This window comes from Oxyura jamaicensis, chromosome 3 (assembly GCF_011077185.1).
Source record: "Oxyura jamaicensis isolate SHBP4307 breed ruddy duck chromosome 3, BPBGC_Ojam_1.0, whole genome shotgun sequence".
NCBI lineage: Eukaryota > Metazoa > Chordata > Aves > Anseriformes > Anatidae > Oxyura > Oxyura jamaicensis.
The window spans coordinates 77761972-77785531 of NC_048895.1; the positions used below are offsets into that span (position 1 = coordinate 77761972).

The following is a 23560-nucleotide window of genomic DNA, read 5'->3' on the forward strand; positions in this document are numbered from 1 at the left end:
AATTTCCAAAATTAAAATACACAGACAATATATTCTAACAATGGTTTCTATATTCTCTCTCTATACTATCTACTATATTATATATATATACACACACACCCGTGCTTAACATTAAAAGTCATGAAACACATAGACCTAAAGGATTACAAATACAGTTCTTAGTTTCTGTGCTGTTACACTCATCAGATACAGCTTTAGAACTAGGTTTCATATTAGAGGTTGAACCCTGGAAATACAAAGACATTTACTAACTTCAGACATTTCCAGAACTACACAGAAAAAAAAATGAAAAATTGGTCAATCATGTTCCTTCAAAAATTTAAGGCTGGATAACTGAACAACATTCTGAAACATTAACATTCATTACCAATTGAAGCTGAAAGCATTTGTTTCATGTGCGCTTCTATGACAGAAGGGTCTTTGGAACTGTAAGATCCAAGTTCAGGATAAAAGTTAGCACCAATGTCCTCAGGAGGATTATGCCTGCCCTTTGGATAATTGCTCGCAATTTTGGGATCCCAATGTGGCAACAATGGATGGTTCCAGTGAATATATTTGCCATTGAATTGTGGATTCCCAAACCAACTATAATAGAATATATGAAAGTTATAATTAGGAGAAGACAGCTCTTCTTCCAACTTGTTTACAGGAGGCATAGATGCTTTCATAGTATTGACTGCAACAGCATGCATATTACTGATTTGTGTTACAGTATCTCCATGAACCCTGTCCAGTGAATTTTGTTTATTGTCTAAGAGCTCTGTCCGTTGTTGAAGCTCGGGCAACAAACCAAGTCCAAATGGGTCTCCAAAGCCAGCTCGGTCAGGTCTCAGAGTCTTCAAAGCCATCATTATGGAGCAAATAAACAAAATAAAAAGCAACAAAATGATGCATGTTCTTCTGCGAAATCTTGCCATGATGTCATAGTTCAGAATCCAAATAGAAGGATTTTGGCAGCAACTGATCAAAAGACAAATATTTTAAAGTCAGATTTCTTATTACGTAACTTAACAGAAAAAATGTATTTATAAAGTTTCTACATAACAAAAATCATATGGGGACTAGTATGCGACATTTATACTTTATATAAATGACAGGTCTTCGCAAGGGATTAAAAGGGTGGAAAGGAACAAAAACATTTCTGTGCTTGAGAACGCGTGTCAATGACTAAAGTTCTACCACTGAGGAATCACAGCTTTTATTAAACGTCTTACTTTTGGACTTTGCTGTTTTCCTAACCCAACTAAATCCCATGAAATTGAATCTTTGTGACATTATTTAAGAAGTATTACATTTTGACAAGTCTGACAGAAATAAAATAATTACAAGAAAAAAAAGCAAAAGCCATGAAAAGAGAGTAATGTAAAAGAATAAGAATAAAGGACAAAATGAGACATTGACAAAAGCACAGTTTATGTTCAGAATATGGGTTTGTTATTACTAACTATTATTACTGGACCAACCACCTCTTGTTTAGTTAAGAAATTCATTGCCTAAATATTTTTGGCCAATTAAACTTTGAACTATAATGCTTTTCAATATTCACATGTGAAATTCAAATTTATTTGCTGATATACATTAAAAAATAATAATAATCAGCATAGCATTAAAGATACACTCAACCAAAAAGCCTACAAGTTATCTGCTGGCAGCCTGATAGTACAGTACCACAGCTGCATGTACAATTCCAGGACTAAGTTCAAAGCAAGACCAATAGTGCACAGTAAAATTTGAACACAGAAGAAAAACTGTATAATGAAACCCTGATTGCTTTATTCCTTGATTACTCTATTTCCTGTTCAATATTAAACTCAAAGCAAAAGAAAAGAATAAATGAAAGTTAGGTCACCACAGAATTTCGTGGAACAAGATTATGAATAAAAATGGAAAATCTTAAAATAAATTTCTGATTCAACAGCTGTTAGAAATAGCATAGCTGATTTTGTGTTTCTGCCACTGACATCCAAGTTTTAGAATCCAACTTTAAATTATGGAGGTATACACAGGTCTTTTTTTGCATACTTGCAAAGTATCTCTCATCTTACTTTCCTACCAATGCTCTTGACTGCTGTTAAAGTGCTTTAATTGCTATGTATTGACATATAGCTTTAATTGTCACAACGCCATAGTCATCACTGCTATGACAGTGATAAACTTACATAAGGAATTTTAGAATATGCTCTTTAACAACATAGTTTGAGTTGAATTAGCACTGTGACACTACCGAAGTGGGAAATTCTTTTTCCACTCGAACCTTATTCCATTCATCCTGCTGCCTGCCTTTTGTAACCCCTGGTATTCATCTGGTATACACAGTACTTGTATGCTCAAAGAGCAAAATCTCAAAAATAGACTACAAAACCTCTTACTTGGAGAGCTGACACCGCTGAGTTAAGTATAAAGTGTAACAGCACTAATGCCAACAAATGAGTTAACAGCACAGATGGAGGAAGGGAAGAAAAGGAAAATGAAGTAGCTCATTTTCAACAACTGGACTGTGAAACCATACCCTTAGTTGCTGTCAGGGAAAATGATTTTACAGCATATATTCTTATAGTACTTCACTTTATTTAAGACTTTTCATTTAATGGATTTCACTTCACTTTACATCAAATTACAGAGCTCTTTTTATACAGCTCACAATCCATACCAAGAGCTTAAAATTCTGTCACAGAGCTTATTTGGAATCCTCAACAATTTTCTTCTGGTGAGAAATTAAAAGACATTCAGACTAATTCTACTATGTTTTTTTTTCTGACCTTTCTAGCCTTCTTTCTGGTTTATCATGCTCACCTCCCAGGAATCTAACTCAAGTTTGGGATTAGACAAAGTTTTCTACAGGATGAGGGTGCATTTTAGTTTTTTTGTTCCTCCCTCCTCCTTCAAAGGGAACAATGCCATTTACCTGGTTAAATATATTAATGCATTCCAATTTTCTTCATTTTAACCACACGCTATTGATGTTCAGAAAACAAAATACAGGTTTGCCAATTATAAATTACTTTTGTAATTATTATTTTATCTCATTCTATCTTATCTTGTCTCATTTTATCTCATCTCTTCTGTAAAGAGATTCATGACACTAGGTCTATCGTTAGAATGTTTTAAAGGTTTTCATTAGGGCTCTCCTATTATCTGTTGAAGAAACTGTTATTTTCTGGTTTTTGCTTGACATATCAGCTGTCAAATTTTTCCTGAGCATTTTATCACTGTCATAAAGTATTTTTTTTTCTGAAACATCAGGAACTGATCTTAGTGCTCCACACTGTTATTTAAAATGAAAATATTTATAATTAAATATATTAAAGCAAGCACCATAAATAATAATTGTACTTCAGCTGGAAGCTTGTGATTACACAGATAAAAATTTTACTAGCATCAGGACAGACTCTGGTCTACCACAGCATATTATGAACCTCTAATGTACTTATACAGAGGCTCAATATTCAAGTGCAGTATTTCTAAAACCAAGTATGTGATACCTATGTTAACGGCTTGCATTTTGCATGCCAACATAGTCTCAATGACATACTTCAGCCCTGGCATAGATACCTTTACTGTAGCAGCTGCATTCAAGAGCTACAGGTTGTCAGTGTTTGCATTATGTCATTCTTCAGAGACAGTGATATGCAAATTATGCTCATCCACAGTAGTGCCACAGCAGAACTGTAATATCAGGGAAACAGACTGAGTGCATATGCCATGTGAAACAGCTAACTGAAGTGATGTTGTTTGGCCTTGGAAATGGAGGCTTACAATTCATTTCTGATCAAAAGACGTACAAAATCACAGCTATGCTCTGTTATCAACATCCAAATTTTTAGAACAGACTTCAATTTACAGATGTAAACACAGGCCATTTGTATATACCTATGAAGTACCTTGCCTTGGACTGTTGGATCCAAAGGCAATTCCTCAGCAGGAAAAAGTATGTCGCTGTCTGTGCACAGTCCGTGGCTGCTCAAAGTTAGCTGTCTGTGGCTCAGGTCAGAATGGACCTTACAGCCCACCCAGTTCCACCCCCCGCCATGGGCAGGGACACCTTCCATCAGACCAGGTTGCCCAAACCCCATCCAGCCTGGCCTTGAACACCTCCAGGAGTGGGGCATTCCCCACCCTCTCAGGCAACATGTGCGTTTCCTCCTAGAATCTAATCTAAAACTCCCCTCTTTTAGTTTAAAACCAATCCCCCTTGTCCTGTCACTGTCCACCCGAGCTAAAAAGTTGTTCTGTATCTTGTTGATAAGTTCCCTTTAGGTATTGAAAAGCTGCAATGAGGTCTCCACAGAGCCTTCTTTTCTCCTGGCTGAACAGCCATAACTCCTTCAGCCTTTCTTCATACACAGGAGAGGTGTTTCAGCTCTCTGATCATCTTCGCAGCCCTCCTCTGGACCCGCTCTAACAGGTCCACATTCTTCTTGTGCCCCCTCTGTTCTGCTCTCGTGAGACCCTACCTGGAGCACCACATTCAGCTCTGGGGCTCCCAACACAAGGACAGAGAGGGCCATAAGGACAACCAGAGAGCTGGAGCACCTCTGCTATGAAGAAAGGCTGAGGGAGTTGGCATTGTTCAGCCTGCAGAAGAGAAGGCTCCGGGAAGACCTTATACCTCCTAGAAAGAATTAATACTTCCATGAAAAAAAAATAAAATTAAGCATATTCTAAACTGTTCCCCAAGCTTAACAATGAGCCTGTTGCAAGGATAACTTCTTCCATTCAAGCCCACATTTGATAGTGATGTGCTTTCACCACTGCCTTTTTGCCTTCGGCTATTCTGCAAAATAGCTCTAACTTTTACTGTTTGTCCCTTCCCGTTATGAAGAAAAAGGGTGTAGAGTGACAGATGGTAACCCAGCTTTCCCCCTTACCCTCAATCATTTTTCCCCAAATAAGTATGTTACCTTACTCATAGAAAAGAAGGGATTTAATTTCTCTAGAACATTTTGGTCCTTTGATAGCTCAAGTTTCTATAACCAGGCCTGTATTTGTTTGTTTCTCCTGCCAGCTTTATTGATCCCAACAGAGAAACATGCAATGCAAGGAACGTATTTTCAGATAAAACAGTATCTATTTTAGTAAGAAACAGCAAACTCTATAGATTTATTTGTTCTGATGCTCCTTAAATGTAACAAATGAAAGTATTAACACAAGAAGGTTTGGAAAATCTGAATTCCTTGATTTAGTGAGAGGATGGCGTAGGTAAGGTCATCCAAAAGTCTGTGAGGCTTGTGGCCCATGGCAAGTATCAAAGCTTCTCGCTTAAGTTTTCTTAGCTTAGTTTCTGCTAAAATTTCCCAGCTAGAAGAACCTGAACGCTCTGAAGTGACGGACCAGCTCCAGACAGAGCTGAAGTTTAGGCCTCCAAGAAGTTTGATGTTTTGCAAACAAACAGGTTGTCCTTGATCCTGTGCTGCATTCTGGAACTACAGTGCAAATATGCACCTGGTTACTCTGGGTCCCAAGGAACTGAGCAGGTGACATTTAGCAAGCTACCTCTCACGGGAGGAGTCTGTCCAGACCACACTCACATAGCACATTTGAGTCTGAAATACAAACACTAAAAGCAAGAGAGGCTGGCCTGTGCAATCTTCCTTTTAAGAGCCTTAGGAGTGTTTCTAGTATTAAAGGAACTAGGAAATTTCTCCAATAGTGTTTGCATAGAACAAGTCTTTAGAAAGAAAGGTTTATTTATTTATTTATTTATTTTAAAAAAAAGCCCTTGGAAACCATTAAAGATGAGAGAAGACATTTTATATGGCAAGCATTTTATAACCGAGTTTACGTATTAATATACGCAATACATATACACATTTCTAAGCACTTCCAATAATGCAAGGGTTCTTTTTTATCGACCCAAATTAAACAGGGATTTCATATGTGACAATTCTGACCTGGATCATTTTAAAATTCATAAAACAGCCATTATTTTTTGCATATCTGCTTTGAATTCCGAAGAGAAAGCAGCGAGAAGCACAAAAACCAACCCCAGAGAACTTTGTTTTAAATGTGCTAAGGCAGCCTTCAACGTTACTTTATGCTAACAGAATATATGGCTCTGGGCTTCAGGCCGACAGCCTTCTCTTGCTTTGCGGAGAGCCTGAGGTTGCCCTGAGAGGGTGGGGAATGCCCCATCCCTGGAGGCCTTCAAGGCCAGTCTGGATGGTGTTTGGGCAACCTGGTCTGGTGGGAGGTGTCCCTGCCCATGGCAGGGGGTGGAACTGGGTGGGCTGTAAGGTCCATTCCGACCCGAGCCACAGACAGCTAACTTTGAGCAGCCACGGACTGTGCACAGACAGCGACCCGCAGCGTGGCTCCTCAACTTGGGGGCCGGCTTCACGGGGCGCTCATGACCCCGACCACAGCGAGCCCGCTGGTGCAGCTCAGCCCCACGCCGGGGCCGCTCCCCTCCCTCCCCGAAACAAGCCGACGGCTTACGGGCGCTCACACTTGGCCCTCCGCCTCCGCCTCAGCCCCGTCCCCGCTGCCCCCGAGCCCGAGCCCGAGCCCGAGCCCGAGCCCGCCCCCGGGCCCGGGCCCGGGCCCTCGGCCCCACTCCCCTACCCCGACCTCCCCGCCCTGCCGCCAGGGCCGGCAGCGATGCCACTACTCACCCAGCCGCGGCGGGAGGGCCGGCCCGGGGGCGGCCGCAGGGGCAAGCCGAGCGCCGCGCCGCCCCGACTCGGCGCGCATGCCCGGGCGGGGGAGCATGCGCGGCCGCTGCGGCACCTTCAGGGCGGGTGGCGGGTGTAGGGCGGCGCGCAGGGACTGTGTCAGGAGTGTCCGGGTTGTGGAGGGGTCCTGAGGGGTTGGGGTGGCAAGTCCCTTTTGCTAGGGCAGGGTTTTGGACGTGAAACCTGCTGTCAGTTTTCTGTTAGCAGCTAGCTGCGCTTGGTGTTGGGGGGAAGTGAAGTGACTAGCTGCTAGGGAACTTACTAGCCACTTATTAGACACCCTCAAGCTTTAAAAATACCTTTTTTTTTTTTACCTTTTTTTTTTCCCTTCATTTTTAACTCAAAAGTCTAAATAAATGATTTAAGGTTCTCTAAATAAATGATTTAAGGTTCTTTATAGGGTCGCCCATTGGTTTTCAGCCGCGGGAGAACCAAAGGACAGTTCATGTTGCTGTGTGGTGGCTTCAGAGCATGGTGCTTCCAGAAAGCCACTGCATCGAGATGATGCCCCTTCATACCCCAAAGCAGTAAGTGTGTGGGTGGAAGGGTTATACATGCTTGGTCTGTTACAGAGCCCTTTTGTGTTTGCATGCAGTCACAACAATGTAAAATTCGGTTTGTGTATGTTTCATGCACTAACACTCAGAGTGTGATTTACTTTTTTTTAAAAGTGAAAATAGGCTATGAATAGTTGCCATAATGAGATTAGCAAACAAATCAATTAAAAAATACATGCTCGTTTTCCCCTGTTATATTAGAAGTCCGTCAAGAAGCTTGCTTGTTGATGAGTACTTGAGATTGACTCGACACAAATTGTTCCCCTCGATGAACGACATGGTTTCCCCAGAGAATAGAAACATTTCTTCCCTTTGCCTCATGAAAAGTGACTGTAATGAGTTGGATCCCCACGGTGCAGTTTGACTGATTTTTTAAGAACCTCTCTAAGCCCTGAGAGCGACAGTAGAAACAGCAACCAGAATTGTGGTTGCACTGAAATCAATGCAAAACTCTCATTGATTTCACCTTGGATGTGGGTGAAAGGACTTGGAATGAGTGTCTCACAGTGTCGATATAAACAAGATAAACAAGTAAATTCAAGAGCTCCTGTGGTTCTCCTTGAAGTCTGAGAAAATGGGCAGGCAGAACTGTTGCATGATGTTTCCTTTATGCTGAGTGCTCAGATGGGAAATATATTTGCAGTAATGCGCATTTCTAATATTCTTTCCTTCAAGTGTCTGAATAATAATTTCATTAACAGGGAATATATTGTAAATGGTTCAAGAGTGTCATGCTTTCATAATAAATGAGTTTGCATATGAATAGACTGGAGACTGAAACTTGAACACTTGATATCCATATCGACTCACTGGCTTACAACATTTTTTTTAGGTTGCAATTTGTTTCTTGCTTTCTTTACCCTTTATTTCTTCCCTTAAGAAAAGATCATTTTTTTTCCTCCTCTCTTTCAAAAGCAAAGATGCTATAGATACCATTAGGATGCTTTTCATTTGTATTTTGTAGAGGACATAACTTTAATTTTTACTTGCTCTTTATAATGTGGACGAACTACTACTAGAAATAAGAAAGTTTATTTGAAAATTAAATAGCTTAAGAATAGAGAAGTAAATCTGAAATTTCATTTGGTCATTTATTTGGCAGTAAGAATAAATATATTCATTTAATCAGAGAAAAAAAAATCAGATCTGCTATGTTTGAACTTTGTTTCTGAACAGACTAAATCTACTGGCTAAGATTTTTTTAAAAGTTCAAATTATATCATTAGTCATCATTGTATTATCTGCATAGTAATGAAATAAGATAATTATGTCAGTTTAAGCTTAGGTGGGACAAGGGAGGTTAATATGCCTGTGGTAATACTGTTAACTGGTTACACTTAACACTGATTGATTAACATTATTACCACAATTATTTTGGATTTTTAATATCTTACATTTATTTTTACTTTGTCTTATACTTGTTTATTTTTCTGTGTTAGATTAAGGTGTACCTTTCACCAGCCTGTCTGTAGTGTATGTTCTTATCTTTCTTGCAGCTTTCATAAGTTCCTCTTCCATTGTATCCTTTGTTTTCTCACTTATTCTTTATTTATGGGCATAATAGCTGTAATAGCATGTTCTGGCTTCAGAGCAAACACAAAAGAAGGAGTACCCTGTGCTTGTAGCCTTTTCTTTTATTCCAAGGAGTCCTATCTGTGTCAAAATTATGAGTCTCTCTTTCTGGCTTACAATTCTGTACTCATTCAGATCCTTAGTATATTCACCTTTTGTCCTAGAATATTTAGAAGACACTGAATTGTCAGGGATAAGTATGAAAAACAGATGCCCTTGGTGAGAAGACTTGGTGGCAATCAGGTGAGAAGCCAGCAGCTGGAAACCTTTTTGTTCCCTCAAAGTTCATTTAGTGACAACACAATGAGGTATTTAATTTCTAAAATTATGTGAAACCTAATCTAATATTGAAATTTAATGCTGAGTTATATTTTCAGATAGTAAAACACTCCTAGCACTCCTACAGAGCAGGAATACAGAGAATACTACCTTGAACATGGAATGTACATCTCTCCTTCTCATACTTTTAATTCTTTTCTTCTTGATACTGGACATGTGAATTCATTACTCTAATCCTGATGCTTCATTTTTAATGCTGTTCTTTGCTCAGTAAGCATCTGATAAAATTGGATCCCTATGGACACAGAGAGACCAAAAACTTGGTCACACTCCAAAGCTTATTTGTTTCCATCAGTCTCTGGGCAGAAGCAAAAGACAGCTTTACTTTTGTGCCCCAAAGAGTGGCATAGTGTGGGTCCTTTTTTTCACTCAATTTTTCAGCAGCAGGAGAGATACTATAATGTTTCAGTCAGAATTTGGTTTTGTACTGAATTTGTACCAAGCCCTGCTGTTGCTTGGTACATGTTTGGAAAGGCAGTTTTGAAACAACCATGGACGACTGTAAGTCTTTAAGCTGTGGATGTAAGCGAGCCTTAATAAAGATCATACTCTTTTCTCTGTCATGAAACTAATCCCTGGATTTACTGAATGGTTCACTACACTGTTTTATTTATTAGAGGTTTCTTCCGGCCTTCTCAGAAATGACCTATTCCATATATACAGAAGCTATATGAGATTTAAAAGTAGTATTCAAATGTATAAAATCAGTGTTTTTCCCTGGAAAACTGTGGACTTTGCATATTTTTAAATTTGTGCTGTGAAATTAATAAACTGGATAAGCAAGAAAAAAATAAGAACTTACAGCCGTAGGAAAGGTACTATAGTCACCCATTATATTTTTATGTCTAGGCAATATACAGAGGTAAAAATTTCTTTTACTTACGGAAATAATATTTATGTAGCTAATAATTTTAGGATGTCAAAATGCTGTATACCTTGTTTACCAAGCTTGGCAAGTTGTGTGCTGTTTTATACATTGGATTTGTATTAAGGTTATTTATAGAGCAAAGGATGCAGACAATATGTTGCATGTAGGTTATGTTAGCATATATTTGGATGAGCTTTTTGTTTCTTTCATTTCTTGTTAAGTTCTAAGACCTTTTCTGGAAAGATAAAAAAGATATAGTCAGTTAGCAAGCTTAACTCTTTTTAATATATATATGTATATTTCTGCTTAGAATCAGTCACATCATATTTTAGGAGGAAAAAAAAAATCTCTCTGCTGATAAAGAAAATGATACAGACAGAATTTACATATTGTTTTCAAGATTTTCCATAGAGTAGTTATCAATCTGTGGATGTATTTGATTTGGAGTCTCATCTCCTTCAGAAATTAGAAGCCTCATTTGTGCTTCCTCTTAGATTAAATGAACTGTGATGAGACAATGATGTTTTCTTCTTCTGGCAGAAAATGTAATTCAGCCTAGGTAGTCATATGCACTGGTTTATTTATTTATCAGCAGTTACAACAGAAGAAATAGTTCTTCAAAGGAAGGTGATACAACGATTGAGTTGCTTTGGTGATGGGATGGGGTGGCATATGCTTTAAACATACCTGAGATAGGTGGGGTTGGCAAGAAAAGGAGCCAAAGCAAGGGAGTGTTTAAAAAAATGGCACACACGGTCCACGGCTACTCTTTAAAAACATCAATTTGGATTCAGAGTGTTCCAATACCATCTAAGCATTAATTGATTTAGTATTAATTGAGAAAATAAATTAGCTGAATAGTATTTCATCCCGTTTCTAAGAGTGATCAAGCATTTCAGTTGCTAGTCATGCATTAATGCATGCAAACTTTCAGAAGAAATAAGCAGTGTTCTCATTGCCACACAAGGTAATACACATATAAAATGCAAATGCACATTTCTCTAACTGTACATCCAGAATGGCTGTAGTCGTACAATTTCAAAAGGCCCCATTTTATAGAGCCCATTAACTTTCTCAAGATAAAGCCGCTTAGTGATTTTGTTTTGTGGTCAGGATAGCTCTGCAGGATAAAATAATTCCTTTTAATCTTGTAAGGAAACCAGAAAAGATCACATAGTTACTGCAGAGTTAAACTACCACCAGGGTTTAAAAATGAAGTTCAAAGGTCTGTGTGCTTAACTGCTGCCTGTATATGTGAATATTAAAATGAGTAGTACTATGTTTTGTTGTTAGCATTGTTGCTGTGGAACATCAGTGATTAAAATGTACTAGTATCAAACAATGTGCTGTTTGCAATTCCAACCTTTTACTAGCTTTTTAAAAAAAAATATATATATTTTTTTTAGGAATAAATGAAGCACTAATACATTTCACACTGCGATGTAACTGTCATACAAAGACAACTACATTTTATTTTTGACCACTGGGTACATGATTAATCTGCAGTTGAATAAAAAGTAACAAATGTACTTTTGTTTGTTTGTTTTGTTTTGTTTGTTTGTCTGAAGGATTGCTGGGTGATATAAATTATTTTTCTTATTTTCCTGTAAAAGTTTATAACAAATTTCAATTTGTAGTCATATATTGAACATAAATACTGGCTCGAAGTAAGTTGAAGGTGTGCAGTATCTTAAAGCACCGAAATGTACTGCATGGCCTTATAACAGTAGTGCAGCTGGGATGACAAAAGGCTACAGAGAAATGTATGTGCTGCCAAATCAGTCTGCAGTTTGAAAGGTGCTGGCACTGAATGAGTCACAAGAGAATGGAGGGAATATGTTGAGTTAGACTATGAAATGAGCACTTCCAATAGTGGAAGCGCTATGAAGCACAGATTTTCCTCATAAAAAATAAAATAAAATAAAAAATATGTACTTGTGTTTAAAGTATTCTTGCCTTCCATCCCGGTTAGTTTGAGCTCATAAACCTAGAATGGGAAGCATACTAGCATTTTTATTACGGTGCTGTTCTATAAAACAGCATTGTTTCCGTCTGTATTAGTGTGGATGTAATTGAGATGCAGAAAATGTTTGGTGCAGTTACCAAAATAGAATCCCCATTGCTCTTTCAGCCAAACAGACTGCACTTGAAGAGCTCTTCTACCAACAGCATACTTTTCCTGAATTGAGGGTCTCTTCTTGGAATGTTGTTAGAATTGGGAGAAGCAAAACAGGATCATGCAGAGCAGGATACAGCAAGAAGGTGACACAGTAGTTCACCAGAATATCTGTTTGCATTATATAGCCAAACATTAGTATCTGGAAGGTCGCCAAGTGAGTGCAGTAATTTCCGTAATTATGCAGTTAAAACCATCTGCATCATGAAGGCATCTAATTAATTCAAAGATCTTACTGTTTTATGTGATGAAAGAGGGATGAACGGCATGCAGTTATTGTTGCACTTGAGACTGTAGGCAGACTTGGCAGCTGATTTATCACGAAGAGAAAAGGAAACCTCACTGAGCTGGCAAATGGTCAAGCACTGCAGCTTTCATTATTACAGTCACTAACAATTTTTGACATTAGATTATTGACAGAGCGTGACTCTCCATTGGTCAGTGCCTATATAATAATAACAATAATCATTTATTTCTTGTAGCCCCTAATTGGATGAAAGTGTTTTTCAAAATAGGTGAAAAGAGATATTGCCTATCATGAGGGCTTACAAACTTGTCAAGCATGATTCAATGTAAAGTTGGAAGGGAGGGGTAGTTGTACACCATTAATGACTGTCTTGTCTTACTGTTATTATAATATTTGTATTACCAATAGTGGAATCAAAACTAGAAATTAATTGGCTAGATTCTTGTAGGATGTCCAAAATAAATATGTCTTGAGGTGACCCTTGGTGGCACTGCAGGTCAGCTCAGGAGGATAAAAATATGTAGGATACTGGGAAGTATAGACAATTGCATAGATGAGCGTGGAAGCTTGTAGGGAGCACGCCAATTGGGAGCACATATTTTTTTACTTTTTTTTTTTTTTTTTAAAAAAAAAAAAAAAAAAAACAGACACCTTTCTCTGGTGTCTGTTGTACATCATCTACAAATATTGCTTAGTCTTGGCCTCAGACTTAAGAGATACTACATGACTCACTTTCCTCCCATGTCTGAAAAATCAGCTAATGTGAGCCAGGAAGTTAATCAAAATACAGTTCATAGCAAAGATGATGATTTGAAGATCATTTTATAGTTGCTGATTTTCTATTGTAAAGATTGTTAGTCCTGTGTAATGATATAGTATGCTGCAGGGGATATGGGGGTTGATTGGCAGCTTTGATGCACGGCTTTCAGGAAGTCACTGAGGATAACACAAGCACATCTTGGGGAATAATCACATCCCTTAATTAAAAACTATTCAGTACATTTCTTTTTTTTTTTTTTTTTTTGCAATTTTCATACAAATAAATAGAAGATCATGAGAAATTATGCTTCCCCTTGTGCTAGGGAAGAAATCATTTTCAAAAGTATTTTACCCACAGGAGTCATAAGAGGGTCAGGTATGCTGTGTAAAGTTAACAAAAAGTTAAGTTCAAATAAGTTTCTCAACTGTCTGCACCTTTCAGCCTCTACTCTCGGTCTAAGGGCATTGCTTTAAATGATCTTGCAGTATAAGACCTGCAGAGGTGACTGAATTCTGGTATACTGTAGAGCAGATCACTTGTTAAGCACAGCCAAACAGCACCATGATATGTGTTTGGATTAGTCCTTTTTAAGGGATGTTTTAGTACATGCTTAAAAAAGAAAGGCTTCATTTAACTAGCACAAATTTATAAAACGAAAGAGAATAATTTATAATCAATCTTGCAAAATATCATGCAAAATAGAAACAATGGGGCACAAGGAGGGAGATAAAAGGAACAGTATAATCAGTATAATGTTAGTGCTGATACATTTCAGTTGCTACTTTCTAAAAATAAGCCTTGAGATTCTGTAGACTTCTTGTGTTGATTTGTGATTAAAAGCAACAGGTGCCTGGAACAATTGCTTGCCTAAGCATCATAGGAAAGACAGGGGAGGAAAAGAGAGACAAATGAGAGATCACTCATATTTGTTTTTCTTTGTGGGGTCTGAAGGGAGCTATTCTTCAGTTGATACTGAAATAATAAAAAGATGTGAAAAGTTTACATATGAAACATTATGCATTTTATAGGTACATTATACAATATACCTATTGTAATCAGAGGTAAAATGCACTTTCTGACTATCATCTTCTTTATGATTGGTTAATAATACGCTGGGAACTAACTTATGTAACAGTGCATTCAAAAATAACCCAAAGAAAAAGCCCTTCCATTTCTTAAATTATAATGCACTATTTGTCAGAGAAGTCTGATGGACTAAAATACTAGGGAGTAAAAATGATCTTTTTGCTTTGTACATGCAAACTAGGTAGAATAAAAAGAGTTTAATCCTCAAATGTAGCCTGTACTGGCTACTGAAATAAAAATAATGTGTTGTACAAACTTTTTTTTTTTTCTTTTTTCTTTTTTTCCTCAGTAGTGAGGAAATTAGTATTAAAAGGAAACACTGTATTCACTATAATTCTGTCATTCTTAAGGGACAGTTATCAAAAATTTCCTCTAAAAAATTGCACAGCTTTGCTAAGCAACATGTTCTAATGCTTCACTGTCCTCACTTTTAAACAGAGTTTTACGATTTTTAACTTAAATCTCATTTTCTCAAATTTAGTTAGTTCCTCACCTCAATTTCTGTAAAGGTGATGGAGGAATTCATCCATGGAACTATTTCCAGATACATGAAGGGCAAGAAGGTTATTGGGAGTACTAAGCATGTATTAACAAAGGAGAAGTCATGCTTTACCAACCTGACAACCTTCTACAACAATGTGACAAGCTTGGTGGATGAGGGGAGAACAGTGGATGTCATTTACCTCAACTATAGTAAAGCCTTTACTACAAGTGTAGTAAAGCACTGTCTCCCATGACATCATTGGCAGCTTGGCAAAGAAGGCCTTGCAGGTGTTGGATGGGTGTTGGCAGCAGGTTGAGCGAGGTGATCCTTCCCTTCACTGGTGAGGCCACACTTGGAGTGCTGAGTACAGTTATGGGCTCCCCAGTACAAGAAAGACATGGACATGCTGGACAGAGTCCAGCGAAGGGTCGCAAAGATGGTTACGGGACTGGAGCATCCTTCGTATGAGGAAAGGCTGAGAGGACTAGGGTTGTTTGGCCTGGAGAAGGGGACTGAGGGGATCTGATCGGTTTGCATTAGTACCTGATATGAGGGAATGAAAAAAAGGGGAGTCAGAGTCTTAGTAGTGCCTAATGACAGGACAGAAGGCAATTGGCACACATTAAAACACATGAAATTTGATCTGAATACAAATGAAAACATTTTTACTGGGAGGGTGATCAAACACTGGGACAGATTGCCAAGAGAGGTGGTGGAGTCTTGCTCCATGGAGATATTCAAAATCCTAGTGGACACAGTCCTGGGCAACCTGCTGTAGCTGACCCTGCTTGAGCAGCGGTGTTGGACTAGATCATTAGAAGAGATCCCGTGATTTTGTAATTGTGATCTTCTAATAAAGAAATGAAACAATGAGATGCTTATTTTAGTATTTGTAATAGATTCTCACAACAAATGACCAATAGGAAGTAGTCTTTTCCTTTGTCAGATATGCTTATATTTAAGTATCAATAGAGTATTGTAACAACAGTTTAGGTACTGCCAAATTTAGAAATATTGTTCCTTAGACTTTGAAAATACACTGGAATTTTCTTTCTTTATTGGTGAGGTGAATCCAACCCATTATTTCTTTCAGGAAGAGTGTCTGAAGTAGCCTTCTTCATCAGTAATTGTTACTGCAACTGTAAGAAAAGTTTATTTTTAGTAAGCATATTTCTTCCATACAAGTTTGCAGATGCTGTGCAGTCTAAACTAGGTAGAACATAGTTGTTTGAGCTCATCTCATGTGCAGTGAAATGCTGATCTGGTTGACGTTAGGGATAATAATTTTCTCTGACTTGACTTAGGGTTAAGATTTCACCTTAGGGCTTCTTCATTTGGAAATGTTATCTAAAAGATGCATTAGACACTTCAGGTGCTTCTTGAAAGCTCTTATATTTTCTAAGTATTATCATTATATTTCACTTTTTTCTATTCCCCAAGAGTTGTCCTACAAGAACTAGCACTTTCCATTTTGATTTGCTTTCAAAGAAAAGCAAGCTACTACTCTGTGTAAATGATATTTGAAGGCAGGCGAGATTTTGCTAAAAAGGACTTCAGCACCTTCTTTCCTCATCTTGAAAATCTACGAAATGCATCGAATAACAAGGGACATATAGGTCATTTACTGCTTTCTTGTACATGAAAAGTGCTATAATTCCTTAAGTATGCAACTTGACTTGCTAACTCATATGAATGAGAAATACAAGGAATGTTTTTTTCTACAAAGTGCCTCTCCCATATGTTCAATACAGTAAATTTTGCCATTCAGTAGCATGCCAGAAGAGAGTTGAGCATATTTTTCTTCAAGGTCCTGTTATTAACCTCTGACATCTAAGCAGTTTCTAGTAAAAGACAGCCATAGAAGACCAGACCTGCATCTCATTTTAAGTCAGAATCTTCCCCAATAAGCTGTGGAAAAAAAAGGAATCATAATGAAATGAATAACAACATTGTGATTAGTGGCAGGCCCTTTTTTAACAAAGGAGTCCCAGTTGAACCATATTGACAAAGAGAAGCTGAAAAAGAAAAGCCACTGTTAGGCTTAAAAAGAAAAGGAAAAAAATAAATAAATAAATAAATAAGTTTTCATTATGTGCCACCTATTACTTTGTAGGACAAGTCCTTTCTTTCCAGCTTGATACTGGTAAAGTGACTTTTATCTCCGTGTTGCAACAAACTCTTGGCAGTCTGCTTTCAAACCGTTCGATAAGTCTTTTTTTTTCTATTGCTTATGTGACTTGGCAATGACTGCTCCCTGCCTATACTAATAATTTCGCTTTTTTCCACCTACATTGCAGGTTGTCTGTGTTTTGGATATCTCTACTGCCCCTCTTTGGGGAGCACAGATGGTGCTCCCAAATTGACATAATTACATACAGTAAAACAAATTGGGTGTCCTCTTTTAAAAATAAATATAATATGTACAGAACACTGCAAATTGCAAGCAAATTAATAAATAATTAGGCATCATTATTTGTTTTTGGAACCTCTTATTTTCTTATTGGTATCTGGGCACAATTTTGCAAAGTATTTATGTCTAAGTTTCTTTCATCTGCTAGTTGAGGGAGAGCTGCAAAGGGGGTGGATAGTGGTGACAATTTGCAAAACCTGTCTGAAGCAGACTAGAGCAGAGGACTTGGAGGACAGGAATTGAGGCATATGAATTATCAGCTCTGATCCTGATGTTCTGAGGCAGAAAGATGGCAATTAAGCAAGTGAGCGAGCCTCGGGTCTGGAAAAGACTTTCTGTGCTAAGATGTCACCAGACAAATGGGCTTCTTGATAACATGTAACATACTAGGCCATCTAAAAAAAATGGGAGAAAACTTGGAAATAATTATTTTAGGAGGATTAGTGGTTGAGAAGCAACATAAGAATAATAAATATTAACTGAGACTAAACTGAATGAGAAACTAAATTCATTCAGGGATGATAGCCTATTACTTTTCTGAAGCAAGATAATATGGAAACGGAGTAAGAATATTATAACAAGAAAACAGGAAAATGGGGTCTTAGCTTTTCTCTATTTATTATCTTCAGAGAAACATATCTTTAAATAATAAACAGGTATAACAGTCTTGAAACATTTTTTGCATTACCTCTGTTACAACTGCCCTTGCTAATGAATAGCACCCTAACCCATTACAAACCTATTCAAACATATGTAAATGCAGGATTTCACATAAAAATGCATGTATAGTAACGATAATAACAAATGGATCTTCTAGGCAAGGAATTTGCATGTTTACCAAGTGTAATATTTATATTTCTCTAACATGGTATTTATTCTGACAGATTGAAAGGTGAAAATACAGTATTGCACTGTCTATAATTTCCTGAAAGATAAGTCTGAACATCTCTGTTGAAATTGAAACTGTTATTTGCTAAGAAAAGCATCCTTAAACTCTACAATTATTTCATAAAGTACTTCATAAGACATAAGTAAGGTCAAATAGTTTAATGAAGTCATGGTACCCTGAGAAGCTTCAATACCCAACAGCAGAAAATCTATTTTATAACAGAGTTTGATAATGATTTTCTTGGCCATTGACTTGAGTAAAGAAAGGCCTTACATTTTCTTTTAGTCTAACATAATGGATTTTGATATAAAGTGGAAACAAATAAAACATTCTATAATCTGATTACTTTTTAAACTTTATGAATCACACAATGATTATGGTATGTATACAATTTGATTCTGTTTTACATAAGATACTATACTGTATTTGTCACTCTAACATATGACCCTCTACCCTCTGGTATTTCATTAAACTTGTGGACAACAATTTTAATATGCTGGTTGTTTTCTTTTCCCTCTCTCTATTTATTTTTACACAAGGAAAAACTGTATGGCAGGAGGCATGTTCTACACTGTTGTTGGCACTGTAGCTATACTACTGTTTAGTGCACATGGTGCACTAAATAAAGTCAGGAGAAAATGCTTGTATTGCTGTATTTATTGCTGCCAAGTTTTGCAGTGGTTTTAGCTACTGAAGAAAATTATTTTCCACAGATTTGAGTTGTGATCTTTGTGAACCAAACACACAGAGGACTTCCATCTGGATAGTTCTGCTGGTCCAAAGACAAGAAACATCAGTCTTCCCTTCAGAACTTTAGAAAAGTTTTAGGAAACATCATCCATCCAAGCCCTAGAAAATCCCAAACAAAAGGAACAAACATGAAGTAATTTGTTATTTTTACTTTATAGGCATATCTTAAGTGCTGTAGGCTTCCAGCTGGGGTAAGCTGTGGCAATCCTGCCTGAGCTATAGGATGGTGATCACATATATATTCAAACCATTAGAAAACATTATCACAATAGTTATTAGCAATCTATAAATCTAGTAGCTGAACTAGCTTGTTGGCCTAACTAATTGACTAACTAACTAGCAGTTGTAGATTAACTCCAGGGTATCTAAACACCCCACAGCCATTTGCTCACTTTCTTCCCCCACCCCCTACAGTGGGATGAGGGAGAGAACTGAAATGAAAAATGCTGGGCTGACACAGGAACTCATGGGCTCACAGGAACTCATGGGCTGACACAGGAACAATTTAATAAGAAAGGAAAAAGGGAAGAGGAGGGGAGGCGAGGGGAGGCGAGGGGAGGCAAGGGGAGGGGAGGGAAACAACAAAAAAAGAATAAAAAATGCAATTGTTTACCACTAGCTGAATGATGCCCAGCTAGTCTCCAAGCATCTACAGACCCCCACTCCAGTAAATCCCCACAGATTTATCTCTGAGCATGATGCCATATGGTATGGAATATCTATTTGGCCAGTTTGGGTCAGCACTCCTGGTTGTGTACCTCCAGCTTCCTCACTAGCAGGGCAGTAGGAGAAACCAAAAAGTTCATGATTTAATGTAAGCTCTGCTCAGCAATAACTAAAATATCACTGTGTTATTAGGATTATTCTCATCCTAAATCCAAAACACAGCACCATACCAGATACTAGGAAGAAAATCGACTCTATCCTAGTTGAAAGCAGGGCACTAGCTAACTAACAACTGATTTGACCAGCTGGAGGTACATATTTTCCTCACAGAAACATCTATTATAAATTGTTTAAAATATTTTCCTGTGCTTTCCAGAAATTGAATCTGAAAGAGATCTGTAATTTTTCATGATACCACCCTAGCCACTTATTCTTCAGCTATGAATTCAGTCATCTAAGAGCTACTTGTCTGGCTACATCCAGTAAATTATCAATAGTGTCATCTGACTGTGCTGGCATTTGTGTTCCTTTATGCCATGGAGTATTTCTGATAGTTTGATTTGAGGGCAGAATGTATCAAATAAAAGCAATGTAGACAGAAGCACCAAATAAAATAACTATTTTATGAATTGCTTTTTACAGTGGTTTTAGTTGATCCTGAAATCTCTCCTCACTGAATTTATCTTAATTGTTTTACTACAGAGAAGGCTCCATGCTGAGACTGAAATATATTTGTGCACTATGTCAATAACTTTGTGTAATATAAAATTGTAAGAACATTTGTACTGTGACAAACAAAAAGTATGATCTGGCCCATGCCCTCTTTTTACCAGTTACTAGTAGCATAAGCAATAAGCACATAAACTGGCCAAACTGAGTGCCAAACTGAGTGCCTTGCTTCCAGCAGTAAGCTGTCCTGTGAACCAGAGACAGTATTTACAGCTTTTCCACCATTCATGCAGTAGTTCATGTAGCAGTACAGCTCTGTACTTTATCTGCAAATTACTTTTTCTTTAAAAATTACTTTTTTCTTTCTCTGTACTTTATCTGAAAATTTACACGATTTTTTTTTTTTTTTTGAAACAGTTGCCTCATTATTCATAGACCTATTTTTTTTTTTTTTTTGGTTCTTCCATTATGAAAAATAGTGAGTAGCCATTTCCTTCATACGACTTTTATGATTTCATCATAATTTATCTTACTTTGCTGCCAAGCATCTCTCTTCTGAGTAGCGGAGTTATCATCAATTCAATTCTTCTTGTAAAGTAACCACTTCATTAGCTATCACCTATGTACTTTATATTTCTGTATACATTTTCTGACATGGGGAGATCAGGACCCCACAGTATTTCTCATTAGGTACTTATCACATGTTTGTGCCATGGCATAATACTGATTTTGTGTTTTGTTCTCTGTCTTCTTTCAAACATTCTGTTTGACTTGCTGACCTCTGTTGAACAGTAAACTGCTTTGTAAGGCTTTCTCTGCTGCCTCTCTCTGTATGATTAAATAGCTACTGTACATACCAGGTATGGTATTGTGGTTTTGGTTTTGTTGTTGTTTTTTATTACATCTTTTTTGATTTTTTCTTTCTTTTTGTTTCATTATGAATTTACTGACGTAGAATTTAATTTGTTATATTACTCCCCAGTCAGTTATTATCATGAGATCATAGGCAATTCTTTCTGGTCAGCTTTTCTTTTAATAATCTGTACCACAATAGAAGCTTCATGGAACCTACACAATTCTTTTCATCCTTTGCTTCTAGTCGCGTAACTGGTTAGAAATCAATGAGAAGCCTGATTGCTAATCCACGCATTTTTCTCTAAAAGCCACTGATGCTATACTTGAGTAAAACCTTTTAGAAATTCAGTTATACTATATTATTCTCTCATAACAGGCTTTCTGATGTTTTTCTCATCCTAAACATTCTGTAGATATTCAGCTTCTATACATTTGAAAATTTTGTCCCCTTAGCAAGTTGTTGCTCCGAAGTATTTTTGACATGTCTATTATAGCATCCTTCTAACTGCTCAGAGCACATGCTATATCTCTCATAATCATAATTATATGATAAAAAATATCTCCTTTCTGAAGGATGGCTTTTGATTTCTAATATGCTTTTTTGTTTGTTTGTTTAACCAAACCATTGAAATAAGACTGGTGCTATTATCTTTTCAAGTTTGTATTGATAATTTGATATTCACTTACTGTCACCTTCTAAGCAAGCATTTAAAAAATCTCTATACCACCCACATTTTTATCCTTTTAGGTAATCTTCTAAAATCATTGATATATATATATAGTTCCTCTTTTTAAATGTTTTTTCAATATTTGAAAATTGGGTTTGATCCCTAAAGCCCTGACTCTTTTCATTTATTTAACTTAACAATTTAGACAGAATAAAAGAATAGTTTAACAGCCCTGCAGAGAGGGATCTGGGGGTTGTGGTTGACAGCAAGTTGAATACGAGCCAGCAGCGTGCCCTGGCAGCCCGGAGGGCCAGCCGTATCCTGAGGTTCATCAAGCACGGCATCGCTAGTTGATCGAGGGAAGTGATTGTCCCACTCTGCTCTGAACTGGTGTGGCCTCACCTGGAGTACTGTGTGCAGTTCTGGGCACCACAGTACAAAAAGGACAAGTTGGAGAGTGTCCAGAGGAAAGCAACGAAGATGGTGAAGGGCCTACAGGGGAAGACATACGAGGAGTGGCTGAGGTCACTGGGCCTGTTCAGCCTAGAGAAGAGGAGGCTGAGGACCTCATCGCAGTCCACAACTTCCTCGCGAGGGGGAGTGGAGAGGCAGGTGACCTATTCTCCATAAACACCAGTGGGAATGGTGTTAAGCTGAGGCAGGGGAGGTTTAGGCTGGACATCAGGAAGAGGTTCTTCACCAAGAGGGTGGTCGCATACTGGAACAGGCTCCCCAGTGAAGTAGTCACTTCACCAAGCCTGTCTGAATTTAAGAAGCGATTGGACTGTGCACTTAGTCACATGGTCTAAACTTTTGGGTAGACCTGTGCAGTGCCAGGAGTTGGACTTGATGATCCTTATGGGTCCCTTCCAGCTTGGGATATTCTATGATTCTATGATTCTATGGTTGGTTAAGCTGGTCTAATAATGCCACATCTAGTGGTTTTATTATATAAAACTTATATACAATTTAGTCTCTGAAAAAGACAATCACCCAGGAAACCAAAGGATCTGAGGCTTGCATTAAAATATTTCTTCAGAGGTTCGTATATTAAGCTTTGTTTGTCCCCTGTGAATCTCTTCTATAGGTATGATCTGTAGCAGTAATATTTAGCCTTTATATAGCCTCACAGATCTTCAGAGCAATCAAAATATACTCAGTACCTGTGAGGTAGATATGTGTATTATTAAGTAGTTTTTAATTACATGATGAGAAGATATTCTGATAATGCAGAACAGTATTTGCCAATGCTACAGGCTTATTTCTTGTGCACTTAGAGATAGTTTCAGATTTTAATGTTTTAACTACCAGATGACAAAATGACTTTTTTATTACTTTGAAAAGCAAAAGGAAAACTATTCAGAGTGATTCCCAAAAAACTTAGTAATATGTTTTACAGAGAAAATGTTTTCACTGTATCTGCCCAAGGGAGAAGGACATCTCATTAAGTCAAATGGAATTCTAAAAAAAAAAAAAAAAAAATCACCACCATCAAAACTCATTAAGATCTCTACTGTTACTGGTATTTGTGGCTAGTATTATGAAGAGTGTTCATAAAAGTACAGTTATGATCAGTAGAATTAACTGAGAACTGAGTAGTTATCAGAAGCAGAAAAGGACTTTAAAACATCCTGTGCTTTTACCTCATTTTTTTTTTCCACAACTAGAAATAGTCAGTTCTTAGAAACAATTATCAGCCATAAAACTTCTACAATGCTCATCTATATATTTAAAGCTGGGAGCTAAATATTGGCTAAGTGTTTACCATCAGACTGTAAGTATTGGCTAAGGGTTGATCAGGAAGATATTCTCTTCCACATCTTGCAATCCCTGTGAGGAAAATAAGCTTTTTACATTCTAGGTGTGTTTGTAGAGGGGACTGTCTTCACAGAA

The 23560-nt window shown here is 37.5% G+C and overlaps 1 protein-coding gene across 5 annotated transcripts in view; it reads right to left on the reverse strand.

Annotated features, from left to right (window-relative positions):
- Nucleotides 1-23560, reverse strand: part of MANEA (mannosidase endo-alpha) — a 205667-nt gene that overhangs the window by 11548 nt on the left and 170559 nt on the right. For 3 of the 5 annotated variants that reach the window (XM_035321418.1, XM_035321419.1, XM_035321420.1), the window contains one exon: nucleotides 368-960. In XM_035321418.1, the coding sequence (XP_035177309.1) occupies nucleotides 368-917 (550 nt within the window). In that variant the 5' untranslated portion in view covers nucleotides 918-960. Of the gene's footprint in view, nucleotides 1-367; nucleotides 963-5928; nucleotides 5980-6611; nucleotides 6760-23560 lie in introns of those variants that run through there. The other 2 variants (XM_035321417.1, XM_035321421.1) reach the window with 2 other exon arrangements.